This window comes from Heloderma suspectum, chromosome 7, assembly GCF_057233095.1.
Source record: "Heloderma suspectum isolate Gila_16-S chromosome 7, 16-S_ref, whole genome shotgun sequence".
In the NCBI taxonomy this organism is placed as follows: Eukaryota; Metazoa; Chordata; class Lepidosauria; order Squamata; family Helodermatidae; genus Heloderma; species Heloderma suspectum.
The window spans coordinates 14,377,711-14,393,113 of NC_139464.1; the positions used below are offsets into that span (position 1 = coordinate 14,377,711).

The following is a 15,403-nucleotide window of genomic DNA, read 5'->3' on the forward strand; positions in this document are numbered from 1 at the left end:
AGCAAGTTACAGCAAATTTAGAATTCCTGGTTCTGAGCATATCCTGAATAGTCAATAGACCACCTGTTCTCCCACGAGGGCCCATAGATAGCGATACAGAGAAAGAAGAAAGCCTGCAAGGCAAAGAAGGATTCTCCAAGTCACATAATCCTCATCAGAAAAAAGACGCGTAACTTCATGCATCCCATTGAAGGCCACTTCAAACATTCCACTAAACCAAAGGTGCACAATGAAAACTGAGTAGGGGCTGATTGTGATGGAAGATAACAAGGGAATTCCTCCTCCTGCCTCCTCCCACACTCCCAGGTAGCATCCAGGCCAGGGGGCAGGACTTGTGGAGGAGAGGGGCGCACAGAGGATTAGGCCAGGGTGGGCAGGATTAGGCCTGCAGACCAGAGATTGCCCACCCAGAGACTAAGTGTTCAGTGGCAAATACAGGTCTGGAACCCCAGGCTCCTGCTTCTCCCCTGCAAAGTAAGGGAACAGGCACTATTTGCAGGGAAGAAGCAACAGACTGATTAGAGATTCATCTGCTTATCCTTTCCCTTGCAACCCCCTCCACCAGCTGACATATTTATAATTCCAAGAGAGGGGAAATGGCTAGGGGGGCGGCAGAAGATAGAGGGCAGTGGAATGGTTAAATCACCACTGTCAGCCTCACTGCTTCTCCCCTGCAAACCATACATATATATTTATTAACCCTGGGCATTTCCAGACAGGTTGGTTTTATACTGTTTTTTTTTTTTTTTATCATGCTGGCTTTGTACACGCCTTTGTGTTTTATTGTATTGGCTTTGTAGAGCTTTGAATATTATCATATTTGATTCTGTTTTAAAGTTTCATGATGCCCAGAGAATTTGTCTTATAGGCACTTGATAAATATAATTCCCTCCACCTCCTTTGCATCTTTGGCAGTAACGGATTCCTGTATATCACTTTGTAGAAAGGAAGTGGTGCAGAAAGTTAATTCAATAGGGCTCTCCCTTTCCTATTTACTATCTTTGGACTGGGATACTGCAAAATTTCTAGTTAAACAGAGGTTGTGAGATATCAGCCTCCAAGAACTCTATTGCGCAGCACAGGGCCCGTGCTTCCCCAGAATTGGGGGTTTGCCAGGCTCCTATTCCGAAGACAGACTGGCTTATTTAAACTGGCTATTGATTCCTAAATTTAGGAAAGCATTCTCTTTGGCCTAGCTTAATGTTTTACCCTCTAAACTCTTAGCTGGAAGATACTCCAAAATACCGGTAAATGAGAGATGTTGCCCTTGTAACAATGTTGAAGTGGAACCTGTAATACATGTTTTGTTCAATTGCTGTTACTATCAGGGGGTCAGAGATGCCCTGATACTTCCAATTACACAATATTTTCCAGGTTGGTCTTTAGAATCTCTTATGTGAATCTTACTCGAAGGATCCAACAGATTAATTACCGAGTGAGTTGCCAAATTTTTGAACGTTGCTATTTTAACTAGATCCTCTGTGGCACTGTGACTTAATTTTATGATGTAGAACAACATATTTTATTGTTATCTATTTTTGTATCTTTTGCTGGTGGTCAGTTGACCATAAATAAAGGATTCATTCATTCATAAATATAATTAATGACATAAAAATGCACATGTCTCTTTGCAGTGGAGAAGGGATGCAGTGATTGGAAATAGCTTGGCTTATTTGCCAAAGCCACTCAAATTGCTTGCCCGCCTCCTTTCTAGTGCAGCTCCTCCATCCCATGTTAGAACCCAAGGGCAAGTTAGGGTCACCATGCCTGCACCCAGAAACCATAGAAACAGACAGAGAGCCATTGCTAATTGGCTCTGAGGTCTCTAACGTGGTGTCTGTGGGCAGCAATGTGCCTGCAGACACCTCTTTTCGTGCCCACCAGGCTCCTTGCCCCCTCATGATTTGAATATTCTTAGGGCACAACCCTTTGCAGACAGGCGGGTGCCTCCGAACTTGGAGGCAACCACCTATCCAATGCAGGGCAGGAGAAGCATGGAGGAGATCATTCCCTCCACACTTCTCCTTCCCTGCATTAGCAGCTAGACAGCCAATTTTGGCTGTCTAGCCGCGGGAGGTCGGAGCAGGGGAGGAGGCTGCCAGACGACACATAGGATGTGTCATACCAGCATTTCCGCCCTCCCCGCCCCGGAACACCCCCTGGAACGCCCTGTTTTGGCTACTCCATGCTGCTCCTCTGAGTACAGGGCTGTTCTGCACTGCCTGCAAGGCAGCACGGGGGGGGGGGGGAGGTTGGTTCTCTGGGAACCAACCAGTTTCTGGAAAACCAGATATCCTATGGCCATCTAGCCACTAACTAGTGGCCATAGGATTGCTCCCTTAATTAATTTTTTAAACTGGGAGGCTGGCATCATTTTTATTTATTTATGTACAGTATTTATATACCGCGCCACATCAAAAGTTTTCGGAGCAGTCAACAGCAAAGATAAAAGAATGAACACCATGTTAAATCAATTAAAACATTTTAAAAGAAACAAGTTCTGATAATGAACCGTGGTTGGTCGCTCAAGGAAGGTCTCCCCAAACAATGTCTTCAGGAGGGACCAGAAACAACACAACATTGGCACTTGCCTGCCCTCCAAGGCATGCTGTAAAGCAAAGTACTGCCTTGCAGTGCCATCCATAGTTGGGTTAGAACATAAGAACATCAGAAGAGCCCTGCTGGATCAGACCAAGGGTCCATCTAGTCCAGCATTCTGTTCACACAAGCCACCCGCAAGAAACCCAGAAGCAGGACATGAGCACAACAGCATCCTCCTGCCCATGTTCCCCAGCAACTGGTGTACACAGGCATACTGCCTCTGATACTGGAGGTAGCATAGAGGCATCAGGACTAGTAGCCAATGTTAGCCTTCTCCTCCAGGTTCAGAAGAGTAGTTTTGTGTTTTGGAGCTCAGACCTCACCTCTGTCCTGTCCTTAGGTTCTTGTGCAAGTTACCTTTCTTTTAGTTTCATTAGGTTGCCTTCTGGCAAATTAATGTTTCTTGACTTCCATGCCCACTATAGCAGCCATTTTATGAATGGGCAAAACCAACCCACCCATGACAGTCACTTTGTGACACTGCCCATGACACTTCCTCAAAATCCCAAATGTGCCCACTGACCCCAAAAGGTACAGTGGGCTCTACCTCTGCCTGCCCCACGCTCCTCCCCTCACCCTATCCAGATACCAGAATTTTTTTAAAAAAACTATATGCTGGTAATCCTTGCAGCAAGGCTATTTCCCACACCCAGAGTGAGGATGGAATCTTACACCACTAAGGCAGGGCTTGTCCTATAAAAAGGTCCCTAAAATTGTGGAGCAACACATCCATCCAGTTCGATCAGGAATGCCTACCCGTAGAAATGGCCTCGAACGAACTCTTGGATCCTCGCTTTGCAGGTGGCGTGCAAATTCTGGAACTCATGCATGGCCGAGAATTTCTTAATGTTAAGGCCGTTTGGAGTGATGACATCTGGTAAAAGCAGAGGAAAGGCAGGGGAAAGCAGAACTCGAGGGGAAAGAAAGGAACAAGACTGCCTTCATTTCACAACAGGGCTGGCTGGGACAGGGGAACAAGTGAGTTTTATCATTTGCAGAGCAGCATTTATCAGCCTGTGTTTATTACAGACAATCTAGCAACTCAGCCATAGCAGGGGTCAGAAGCAGAAACTGAGTCCCTCAAGAATCTCAGTGTGGAAATACGCAAGCAGCTTTTCACACCCATGCATGAAGGCCTTTGAGCGGAAGGGTCATCGCTCCGCAGTAGATCTCACGCTATCCATGCAGAAGGCACCACATTCCATTCCCAGCATCTCCAGGTAGGAGAGACGGTCATTGCTGCCGGTCAGTGTCGACAGTACAGGGCTAGATGGACCAGTGGTCTGAGTCAGCTTCCTATGTTCCTATGGCAGAATTTAGCTGGCTGGGGCATGCTGGGGGTTGTAGGGCTTTTTCCATCTAAATCTGCATAAGAGTGTGCTCTTGGTGAATGCTTAAAGCACAAGGGCTCTCCCAAAATAGCCCCGCCATGACCAAAGTTCAAAGTTTTGGAGGAATGGGTTGCAACGAGACGGATGGGGTGTCAATCCTGGAACCAAAACCTGAATGATTGGTTTGTCATCGTGGTTGCCTCCTCCTGGGGTCAACTCTGCTGCCAGCATTGAGCTACGCTGGAGCAGTGGCTCCAGAAACATGGTAGCTGTCAATCTGCCAGCGCCCCTTATCCTCCACCTAGGAGCAGAGTTTTGCCCTGTCTACAAATCGCAAACTGTCTGTTTTGATCATGCTGCCCTTGGCAAGCTTAATCATCTACTCTGGCACAGATCATTGACCCTTTTTGAGCAACAGACAAATTTCACAACTTGGTACTAGGCTGACAAGCATCTGCAGGCGTCAGTAATATAGGGGCCCTCCACAGGACTGCAAGGTTTAATCATTTGAACAGGTGGGATAATCAACTATGGCTTTAGTTGGTTTAGGGAGCAATCCTATGTCCCCCAGGCAGTGTCTGGGGGATCATAGGATTGTTCAGTTCCTGGGCTCTGAGGTCCGAAATGGGGCTCTGACCTCAGAGCCCAAAAACCACACTCCCTCCCCTTTGTAGCCAGTGCGGCTTTTCCACTGTACCTTGAAGTTTTAATTTTTGTGAACCACCCAGAGAGCTTCAGCTATGGGACGGTATAGAAATGTAATAAATAAATAAATGGGGGCATTCCTGGGGGCAGGGAGTGGGGCATCGGCCATAGGACATTTCCTATGGCTGCCCCAGCCTCCTTTCCTACCCCACTGAAGTACTACTGCCAGACAGGAAAATTCACCCGTGACCCATCTAGCAGAAATGCAGGGTGGTTAGAGGGCGGAAGTGAAGATTGCCTTTGTGCTCCAGCCACCCTGCTTTGGATACTAGGCAACCTCTGAGTTAGGGGGCTGCCAACTTTCTTCATAGGACTGCACCCTTGATCAGTGTGGCCCATTGCCAATTGATGTGGGCAATTTTAAATGTCAGGTCTGAAAGTTAAGAACACATTTATGCCAACAAGATATAAAGAAGGACACTGGTCTTGTATGTGTAATCTTTATTATGCATGATGATGATGTTTGTTATGATGGTTTCTATCCCTCCTTCCAATAAGGCTTTTGGGAAGAGGGAATAACATCATTCAAAAAGTTCAAACTTCAACAGAACTTCAAGAAAGCAATGAAAGAGAGAAAATGCAAGCTTTTAAGGGTGCAATCCTAGGCATGTTTAGACAGAAAAAGTCCTGCAACTCCCAATGTTCCCCAGCCGCCATGTAGCCATGAGTTGTAGGACTTTTTTCTGTCTAAAGATGCATAGGATTGCACCCTAAACTGGGTGAGATGTAACATAGGACTCTGCCGTATGTCAGGCCAGATTATTTGTCCATCTAGACAAGTACTGTATATTCTGACTGGCAGTAGCTCTCTGGGAACTCAAGCGGAGGTCTTCCCCATCCCCTGTAATCTGATCCTTTAATGGTACCTTCCACTGTTTTGAGGAAGGATTTCAGGAGATGCAGCTACTCAGGCAGAGCTGAGAAAACCATCTGCTGAAATGCCCTGTTTAACTCTAGTCATCCTAAGGCAGGCACATGTCTCTGTTGGTTGAGGTTATTCTGTTTCTGGTGTTTTATTTCAATAAGGAATGGAAAAGAAAATATGAAAGAAGGCATTTCTTTCTAACTCTGAGTGGTAGCTTTCAGTTATTAAATTTCAGTACATTTTTCAATACTTACACAAGGCACCAGTATTGATGTTTTGGTAAATATGCACATTCTAATAGATTCATTAATCTGTTAGATGATTAGTCACCTAAAAATTATTTAATCAGTTGACAGCTTTACGGGGTTTAGTAATTTCAGGGCTCATTAATTTCCAGCAGCCCATCCTAGAACCCATCCTATCATATAGTCTAATTCCCATCTTCAGCCAAGAGTTCTCATGCTTTATGTAGCCAAAATGATACTACCTATGCACAAGAGGGAGGTATCAGCAGTCTTGGGGTAAGTTTACAGAAGTACAAAGACATCTTTAGAAAAAAGCCCTAAGGGTGTGTGGGGGGGGGGGAATCCCAAAACAGCTCTTTGAGGACAGAATGTGCTCAGTGGTCACAGAATGCTAACTGTCTCTTGAGATGGGGGGAAGTGAAAAACTGAGTTGAGATGGGGAGGAGGAATGGAATAGAGTATCCTGGTAAAGCAGAGAGGAAGAGACACAAAAAGGCTAGAGAGAACCATCTTACTGCCTGGATTGGCCATTTACTGGCTCACACTGAGAAGCTATTTTAAATGTCCCCAAGGACAGAAGAGAGATCTGCCCGTAGAAATCAATGTAGAAATCCAAGATTTTAATGTAGCTGGGACTGGGCATCAGCATGTCCATTTCAATCCCACAAACAGCCCAATGAGCACGTTCAGTGGGTACCAGATACATTTCTGACCAACTCAGATGGTAGGGGGAATGGAATGGAGTGGTAGGAACCCTGAACAGAAGCACTTCACACTGCAACATTTTGTTGCAGGGTACCACATGTGCAGACAATATACTATTTCAAGGGAAAGGCTAACATATGAATCCTATTGTAAAAAATACTAGGTTTTGCAACTTATTACATTTATGAATATAAGAACATAGGAACTGCCTTATACTGAGTTAGACCATTGGTTCATTTAGCCAAGAATTGTTGACGCTGACTGGCAGCAGCTCTCCTCTCCAAGGTTTCGGGCTGGATTCCTTCCTAGCCCTACCTGGAGATGCTGGGGATTGAACCTGGGACCTTCTGCATACAAAGCAGGGTCTCTCTCACAGAGCCTTGGCCCCTCTCCCATTTCAGCTTTGATATATATGATGTATATCATCCAATATATATCACAGTATCATCTATGTAATTTTAAAAGTACAATTAATTCATTCCATTTATCAACAGATATCATTTATTTATTTATTTATTTATTTATTTATTTAATTTCTTAATCGCCCATCTGGCCGGTCACCCAGCCACTCTGGGCGATGTACAATAATACAAACAGTTTAAAAACAATAAAATCACACGTTAAAACATCTTTTTCTAAAATTCCCCTAACCCACCCCAAATGCCTGCCTGAACAACCAAGTTTTCAACATGTGGCAGAAGCTCATTAAAGAGGGGGCATGGCGGAGTTCCCTAGGGAGGGAGTTCCACAGAGCGGGGGCCACCACAGAGAAGGCCCTCTCCCTCGTCCTCAACAGCCTAGCTGTCCTGCCTGATGGGACAGAGAGAAGGCCATCCAAGGCTGATCTTGTTGAGCGGCCTGTCTGGTGTTGCTGGAGGCGCTCCTTGAGATAGGCTGGGCCGGAACTGTATAGGGTTTTAAAGGTCAAAACCAACACCCTGAATTTGGCCTGGAAAACAACTGGTAGCCAGTGCAACTCCTTGAGCACCGGAGTGATGTGATCATGCCAGCAGCTGCCTTTAATCAGGTGAATTTCATTCATTTCCTTCTACTAACTCATTAGTAAACATATTAATAATCTCATACATTCATCAAAGCTAATCATTTAACTACTAACTCATTCAAAATAATATTGTCTGTATGGGGACATTCTGATTACTTCATTATTATACAAAATGATTCCAATTTACATAATAACGTAATCTTATTTCATCTTTTCATGCCTTCACAAAATGTCACCAAACCTGTGACAATAGAAAGTATTCCGAGTTCTTTTTAACCAGTTCTCTAAATGTGTACTTTTATCATCCCTCCCTTTACAGCAGGGGTGAACATACATTCAGCCCCGCAACCGTTTTTGTGCCCCCCACTGCTCTGCCCCCGCTGCTCTGCCCTGCTGCTCTGCCCCACTGGGATTTGGCAGTGCAGCAGTGGCAAAAAAAGGCAAAAAAAGCTATTTTGCTTTAAACTAAGGCATAGCCGGGGCTGGGCGGGGGGGGGGGGGCACACAGAGCATGCACCTTGATTTCAAGCAAAATGGTGTCCCTGGAAGTCTTGTGGCCCTGCACAGCTTGTTTTTAAGGAAAAGCGTGGGGGTTTTGCTGCTATGCCGCCAAATATCAGCAGCAAAATGGGCGATGCAGTGGCAGCAATTTTATCAGCAGCAGGGAGGGGGTGCTGATTTCAAGGGGGATTGGTCCTCAGCCTTGCTAAAGTTGCCCAGCCCTGCCTTACAGGCTCTCTCTGTCCTTGCTGTTATTATTTGGGTATTAATAATCTTTTGGCAATCTTTACACACCACGTCCTTTTAGACTTCCTGATCTTACCAGCTGCTCTCTTGAGCATGTGTTCTGCTTCTATGGCTGTTATCTGAGAGACCGTGGTGAACACATGGGTGCAATGTACCGATGCCCGTTCCATGCAGTACCGGTGGTATATCTGTCTTTCACCCGCTTCTTTATCTATGTCAAACTGTTAGATGGCAAAAAGAAAGAAGAAATACTCTTGTATGATACAGACTTTCAAACACTACCCATATATCTGTATTCTCTCTCTCTCTCTCTCTCTCTCTCACACACACACACACACACACACACACACACACAGTTCAAAAGCTAACTCCCAGTTCTATTCAATGATTTTTGCTGAAACCAACTGGGATGTCAGGAACGTTAACGCCTTAAAAAATGACTCTTTTCCTCTACCAGTTTTCAAATGTTGTTTTCTTAATTCTTCTCATGTTCTTATTCCCTCTAGTGACAATAAGGATGGGCAACTTTGGGTGTGTGTGTGTGTGGGGGGTGGACACCCCCGGCCCATGGGTTGCACTCCATAGCACACAGACAAAAGAAATATCAGGGGAAATGGCAATTTTAGCAGCTATGGAGTGCTAAAAGGGTCAAATTTATCTTCAGAACAAGCTAAATCTGACCTGTTGAGTGCTCCATAGCACTAAAACCACCATTTCCCTACTAAAACCATAGATAGATAGATAGATAGATAGATAGATAGATAGATAGATAGATAGATAGATAGATAGACAGAGCCACTGCCCACTGATTTGGCAGCATGGCAGGAGCAGTGGGAGTGGCAGAGCCCACCCCTGTGCTACAGCCTCAGAGGACACACTCCACCCCTCCTACAACTGGAGTCCCTGCTCACCTAGTTTCTGCCACAGGATCAATGACTTACCTCTTCGCTGGCAGATCCCTCTATGTCGCAGCTATGGTCCTGGGGAAACCTTCCCTGTCCCTGCACCTGCCATTTTCCGTTCCCCCCGCCCCCAACCGGCCTTCCTTCATACACCGGGAGTGGGGGCAGATGGGGGTCCTATGCAATCTCCCACTCTGCAAAGCTAGCTAGTCACAATGCCCAGTGATTCCCTTCCTCTGCCCAGACTTAGGGAAGCCTTTATGCTCTCCAAGGGTATGTGTTCTGGTTATGCTGGTAGCACTGCATCGTATCCTGATTCTGTGTATTTCTGGGTGTGTGTGGTTGGGGTATGTGTGTGTGTTAGGAATTACAAGAACTCCTGACAAGAAGCAGTGCCACTAGCTGAAATTAGGGATGTCAAAGGAATGCAGCTGGGGGATGTAGCTCAACAAGCTTTCACTGGCTCGGCCCCTTGGACTCCATTCCCTCTTCCACCAGTTGGCCCAACTCGGTCCACAGCAAGTCGGGCTAACTGGCGGATTTTCCATATTTTGCTGTTATTTGCAGAAATAGACATTTGTACAAATTGCAGCTGCAATTTGCATAATTTGCAGCTGCAATTTGGGCAAATGTCTATTTCCACAAATAAAACCAAAATATAGTAAAAGTCTCTAGAATTCAGGGAAACTGCAAGGCTCAGCTCGCAACTGCAAGCCGAGCCGGGAGCACCATGGAAGTCCAAAAAGGGTCAGATATCTCAGTGACAGACATCCCTACCTGAAATGATATATTGAACACCCAATATTTATTATTTTATTTTATTAGTTACATTTCTATTCTGCCCTATAACTAATGCTCTCTGGGTAGTTCACAAAAATTAAAACCCTAAAATGCAATGTGATAAAGCATGGTGTGAAACCTTTAAAATTTAAAGCAGAATAAAACCAACGTAAAAGCCAGAGTAAAAGCCAGAGTAAAAGCCAGCAGCTGCATAATAAGATCTAAAAATATAATACATTTGAAAACAAAACTGAAGGACTAAAAAGATGTGGGGGGGAGAAAGGTCTTCACCTGGCACTGAAAAGACCAATGGGTGCTAATTAAGGTCGGCCCTGGTTAGTACTTATATGGGAGACTGCCTGGGAATCAGGCTTCCTGCATTGAGCAGGGGGTTGGACTCAGTGGACTTGTAGGCCCCTTCCAACCCTATGATTCTATGAGGTTCTATGAGGATGCCAACACCAAAAAGGCCCTCTCCTTAGTAGCCACCCATCTCACCTCATTTGGTGGAGGCACCCAAAGGAGAGACTTTGATGAGATCCCCCATACACAAAGTTACCGAGCATCTGAAGATGACCTTTTAGAAATCTGGTCAAAATGAGCTTGGCCAAGTCTATCTGGCTGACATAGAAAGTTCAAAAGGAGAGAGAAGGCGACAGTATGTGAAGATCAGCTGAACCATCTGGGAGGATTGGGTGGAACCCACACAGGGATGGTGGAGCGCTTGATTAAAGGTTCAAATGGTCACCACTGTTTTCCACTGACAAAAAGCCAACTCTCTACCATGTTAAATTTAACCAATTCTTAACTCCAATTAGGTGTCAATGATTACAATTAAACGGCAATCCTCTCAGTCTTAAATTATCTTTAACTGCTGAGAAACCAAAGTGGTTTCTTCAAAGTCAAGGTCAGGGAGATGCTTCACCAGACCTTTACTCTAATGTCTGGTTCATTTTAATAACAGGCTTGAAGACCAGCAGCAGGGGGGCTCTTCATTTTCACACGGTGAAAACTTTTCTCTCCTATGGCAATAATGTTTAGTCAATTCATTGATTAAATGGGTATTTTTTTAAAAAAACTTTTCATCAACCAAAAATGAACCCCTGAATGAACTGAGTAGCAGCAGCAGCTGCAGAAGTATTTTTAATATAAGAGTCTCCAAAAACACAGATGGAAGGAGTACTCTTAGGAGAGGTATCTTGCTTCCTCCCATGCACATGGGAAAATGCCTCTTCTAAGATGTTGTCTGTGATGTGTGTCCATCATCTAAAAACAAACAATATGTTCTTTTCATGAGAACAATGGCTTGACTCTCATGCAAATTTATACAGATATCAATGAAAGCCATTTCAGTCATCTGGTGGCTGGAAAATATGCAGCCACCATAACGGAAATGGCTTCTAGGTAGCCATGGCTGTATACATGGATTGGCCTGGTCATACCTTCCTTTGGTCTTCTGCATGTTTGATCCAGCCTCCTCAAGGAATAAGTGTGCTTTCAGTAGCAAGGCCCAATCTCAAAATAAGAGTCAGTGCCTCTGAGAATGTGCAGACTGTCTTTCCTTCATCGCTAAGTAACCAGAGAAAGGTTCCACTAATCTGACCTGGCTTCTGGGTTGGAAGATAGAATTTGCCCCAGTGTTTCCAAAACTCATAACCATCAGTGAAATGGCTTCCCATGGGCATCAGCCTGTGACAACCATCACTTGGCTTGCTTCAGCCAGGATGTTCAAGGCTGTACTGTTCACCACTTTCATACACGGTCAAGGCCAGTGTGGCAATTGTCCCTCTTAATGGTTCCTGGTGGCGGCCCTGGTCCAAGGTGTCTTGCCACCTGAGGTAAGAATACCTGCTGCCGCCACCTTGCACCCCTTCCTCCCCCCACTGTTGCTGCCAAGGCAGCAAAGTTAAGGGGAAGGGGGCATGACATCAGAGAAACAGGGTGGGCAGCTGCTCCAGAGAGCCCCGCCAGCTGCTCTCTCACTGCGGCCAATGCCACAGTGGGAGAGTGGCTTGCAGTTGCAGGGTACTCCAGAGCACCCACTGGAGGCAGCAAGCACTCCTGGCAGGGGTGTAGGGGAGTGGTGGAATTCACTGCTTGTCCCACTCTGCCACCTGTTGTGGGTACCTCAGTTTGCCTCATGATAGGCCAGCCCTGCCTGGTGGTGCTGGAACTCTGTGGAGTCCCTAAGGCCAACATTCTGTCCAGGGGCGAGGTGCTTCTTCTGGACAGACATGCACAGCAAGGCACACCATAATCCTATTTAACAGTAAGAAACATATCACCAGTTACAGACCAGACACTTCCATCTCCTTCTAGTATTTGCCTTCCCAATGAATTCTGGCTCTGTGACCCTTTGCCAAGGCTGCACATGACCCTTTGCCTTTGCTTTACAGGGTTGTGAGAGAAAGCTCATTGTCTTGGCGCTGAGCCTGGTAGCCTCAGGTTCTAATAGCCTTAAGTTGCGTTGAAGGCCAGGTTGATTGGAATTTATTTGATGAGACAGTACAATAAGGTGGACTCATTGGTTGGCTCACTCCATCACTCGCTTGCAGTGTGGAATGTCAAAGAATTCCGCCATGGATCTCGGTGAGGCCGAATGCCAGTGCATTTGGCCCCCCGAACTCTGTGGTGGAATGGCCTGACACCCCCCCGCCCCCCCGCGGATCCCCCCTGGGACGAGACTCACCTGGGGTGGATGTTCCGGGCGGCGGCAGCAGCATCTCCAGCGGCAGCTTCGGCGGCTGGTCTTCCAACCGGCTGCCACCGCCACCATTTGCAGTCTTGTCGTTTTTTTTTTTTTTTACGAGACGTGATAGGCTATGTAAAGATGTACATAGCCTATCATGGCTGGGTTAAAAAAAAACAACCAAAACTCGTACGGAAATGGCGGCGGCTACGGCCGCCACCATTTGCGTTCCTTATTTTTGGCCATCTTAGTCTACGTAAATATTTACGTAGACTATGACGGCGAAAATAAAGGGGAACGCAAATAGCGTAGCGGGCGCTATTTGTGTCCCCTTTTGATTCACCGTTTTAGCCTACGTAAATATTTACTTAGGCTAAAATGGTGAATCAAAAAGGGACGCAAATAGCGCCCACTACGCTATTTGCATTCCCCTTTATTTTCGCCGTCATAGTCTACATAAATATTTACGTAGACTAAGACGGCCAAAAATATTGAATGCAAATGGCGGCGGCTGTAGCCGCCGCCATTTGCATACATGGGTTTTGTTTTGTTTTGTTTTACCCAGAGCCCTCTGCAGCTGGAAATCTGGCTATGGACGGCTCTGGCCTGGGCCTGGCCGGCTGCTCCGCAGAGCTGCCGCGGAGCACAGCTGGCCGTGGAGGATCCCGGGGGGGAGGAACGGATCGCCTCCCCCCCATCGAGGATTCCAGGGGAAGGGACGGAACGTCTCCCCCCCCCCATCAACATAATCCGCGGAAAGGTAAGTGACTTTTGTACATCCCTAAGCCTGGGACTATATTAAGTACCGTTCTTTACCTACTTTTGGAATTAGGCAAAAAAGCCATGTTAGGCTGGGCTCTTTCCACCAGAAGTGTTGCTGTACCACTTCGGCTTCCTTACTATGGGTAATGTCTGTGTTAAAACGAAATATGGTTGAATTGCTCCGATAAGTCAGCAAAATGGCTAACAGGGGGAAGTTGCTACTTCCATCTCTCTGGCTGGATAGAAGTGGACACACTTTGTGTGTCAAGGTGGCACATTTCCAAGAACTCTCTGGAAAAGAGGGAGAATGAGCCCAATCTGAATCAAGACTGGGGGAGATTGCCCATTTCAACTTGAAACTATATATTTTTAATTACAAGTGGAAATTTTGGGTATGCTCTCTGCCACAATCTGATGAAAATCCAGTAAGGCCAGCAAGGGCAAGGCACTGTTGTTTTCTGAGTTGGATCTGGTCCACGGGATCCTGGTTGGTGATCCCTGTTTTAGATCCCTATATGTCTGGGACTGGAAGACACAGCAGTAGAAAGAGGACAAGCAAATCTCCTGGCCATTCCCAGAGAAGGCTGCAGGCATTTTAGTTCTTGGAGTAGAAAATCCAAATGGTGCCACACCCACCCTGGCAACCCGGGAGTGTTTATGTGCAAAGCATCTATTCCACCACTGAGTTGTGGCCCTTCCTCCTTCTTGGGACAACTCTCTTGATTTCTCAGATCGGTGAGCAAATCTGAGCCAGAAGGTTTTATAGGATTTGGGGGGGAGGGAGGGAATGACTTGCTGTAGCCCAGGCATGAGCAACACATGGCCTTCAGGCAGCATGCAGACCCCGCCTCCCCTGGTACGGCCCTCACCCCACCCTGCTGCCCTGCCCTGAATTTTTAAAAAATTAAAAACAAAATGGTGCTCTGTAGCAGCTCAGGAGTGCTAAAGACATCAAATTTAGCTGGCAAACAAGCTAAATTTAACCCCTTTAGTGCTACGGTGTGCTATGGAGTATACTGATACCTGCCAGATATCAGTGGCAAACTAGCAATTTTTATTTATTCCTTGTTTTATTATTTTCTTATTTTCTACCCAGTGTGGCCCATGCGGGTGGGCGGGGGGCAGTCTGGAGGGCAAAAATGGCCCTCGGATGTCCTGCAGTTGCCCACTTAGCCTATTGGTGACGTTTCGGCTGGTCTCCTTGCAGTTCCATCCTTTGGCCAGAGATGGTTGGTGGTGCACAGGTGGAATCCCCACATCAGCTCACCAGTTCAAGACCTGCCACAGGCTAGAGTCCTGTCCATAATAATTGCCTTATTGGCTCTCCATCTATTCTGTTCTGTATGGCTCTGGGAAGCATATAAGCAGGACATAATAATATTTCCTTGCTGTTTATCCCAGGTCTCTGTACATAGAGGTTCTATTTAGTTATCCTGGCTAATATATACTGACAGTAGTAACCTCCAGTTTGTCTTTTTTCTCTCTCTCCTTTTTTTTTCACAGGTGAGTGGCTGCAATCGCAGCATTCATCTCTTGCATCCCACATTCCTTCTACAAGTTCCTCCTTCTACAACCATCACTCAGAACCTTCACTCTTGACAGGAGGTGTGAGGGGAGAAAAGAAAAGCAATGGAGTAATCCAGCATACGCACTAAAGAGCTGTCCAACTGTAATGGGCTTTAGGTCTTTAACACCTTTGAACTGCTGACCTAGAAGTGAAAAGTTTATGATCCAGTGACTAGTCCTCACAGCCATGCCACTAAAGTCATTCTAAAGGGGGCTTTAAAAAGCTGTCTATAAACTAATGAAATTAAAATGCCGCACCCTCAGCCCATCCAGAGAGAGCTGCTTCCAAAAGTGTATTTTAAAATCTTGAGAGATCTCCAGCACAGCTGGTGCCACATCGGGGCTAAGAATGTAAGCCATAATCGAGGAAAGTCTCCTTTCAAATCTCGTTCCAGCCATGACCTTTCTACTAAGACGGTCGAGTCCAACCCCCTGCTCAGTGCAGGAATCCAAGTCAGAGCATCCCTGATGGATGGCTCTCCAGCCTCATCCTGAAGGCCTC

The 15,403-nt window shown here is 46.1% G+C and overlaps 1 protein-coding gene across 1 annotated transcript in view; it reads right to left on the bottom strand.

Annotated features, from left to right (window-relative positions):
* The window catches only part of GYS2 (glycogen synthase 2), a 65,166-nt gene that overhangs the window by 20,096 nt on the left and 29,667 nt on the right, over window positions 1–15,403 (bottom strand). Inside the window, exons 5-6 of the mRNA XM_084811692.1 lie at window positions 8,279–8,423; window positions 3,358–3,475 (exon numbers count right to left, since the gene is read on the bottom strand). Of these exons, the coding sequence (XP_084667818.1) occupies window positions 3,358–3,475; window positions 8,279–8,423 (263 nt within the window). The remainder of the gene's footprint in view (window positions 1–3,357; window positions 3,476–8,278; window positions 8,424–15,403) is intronic.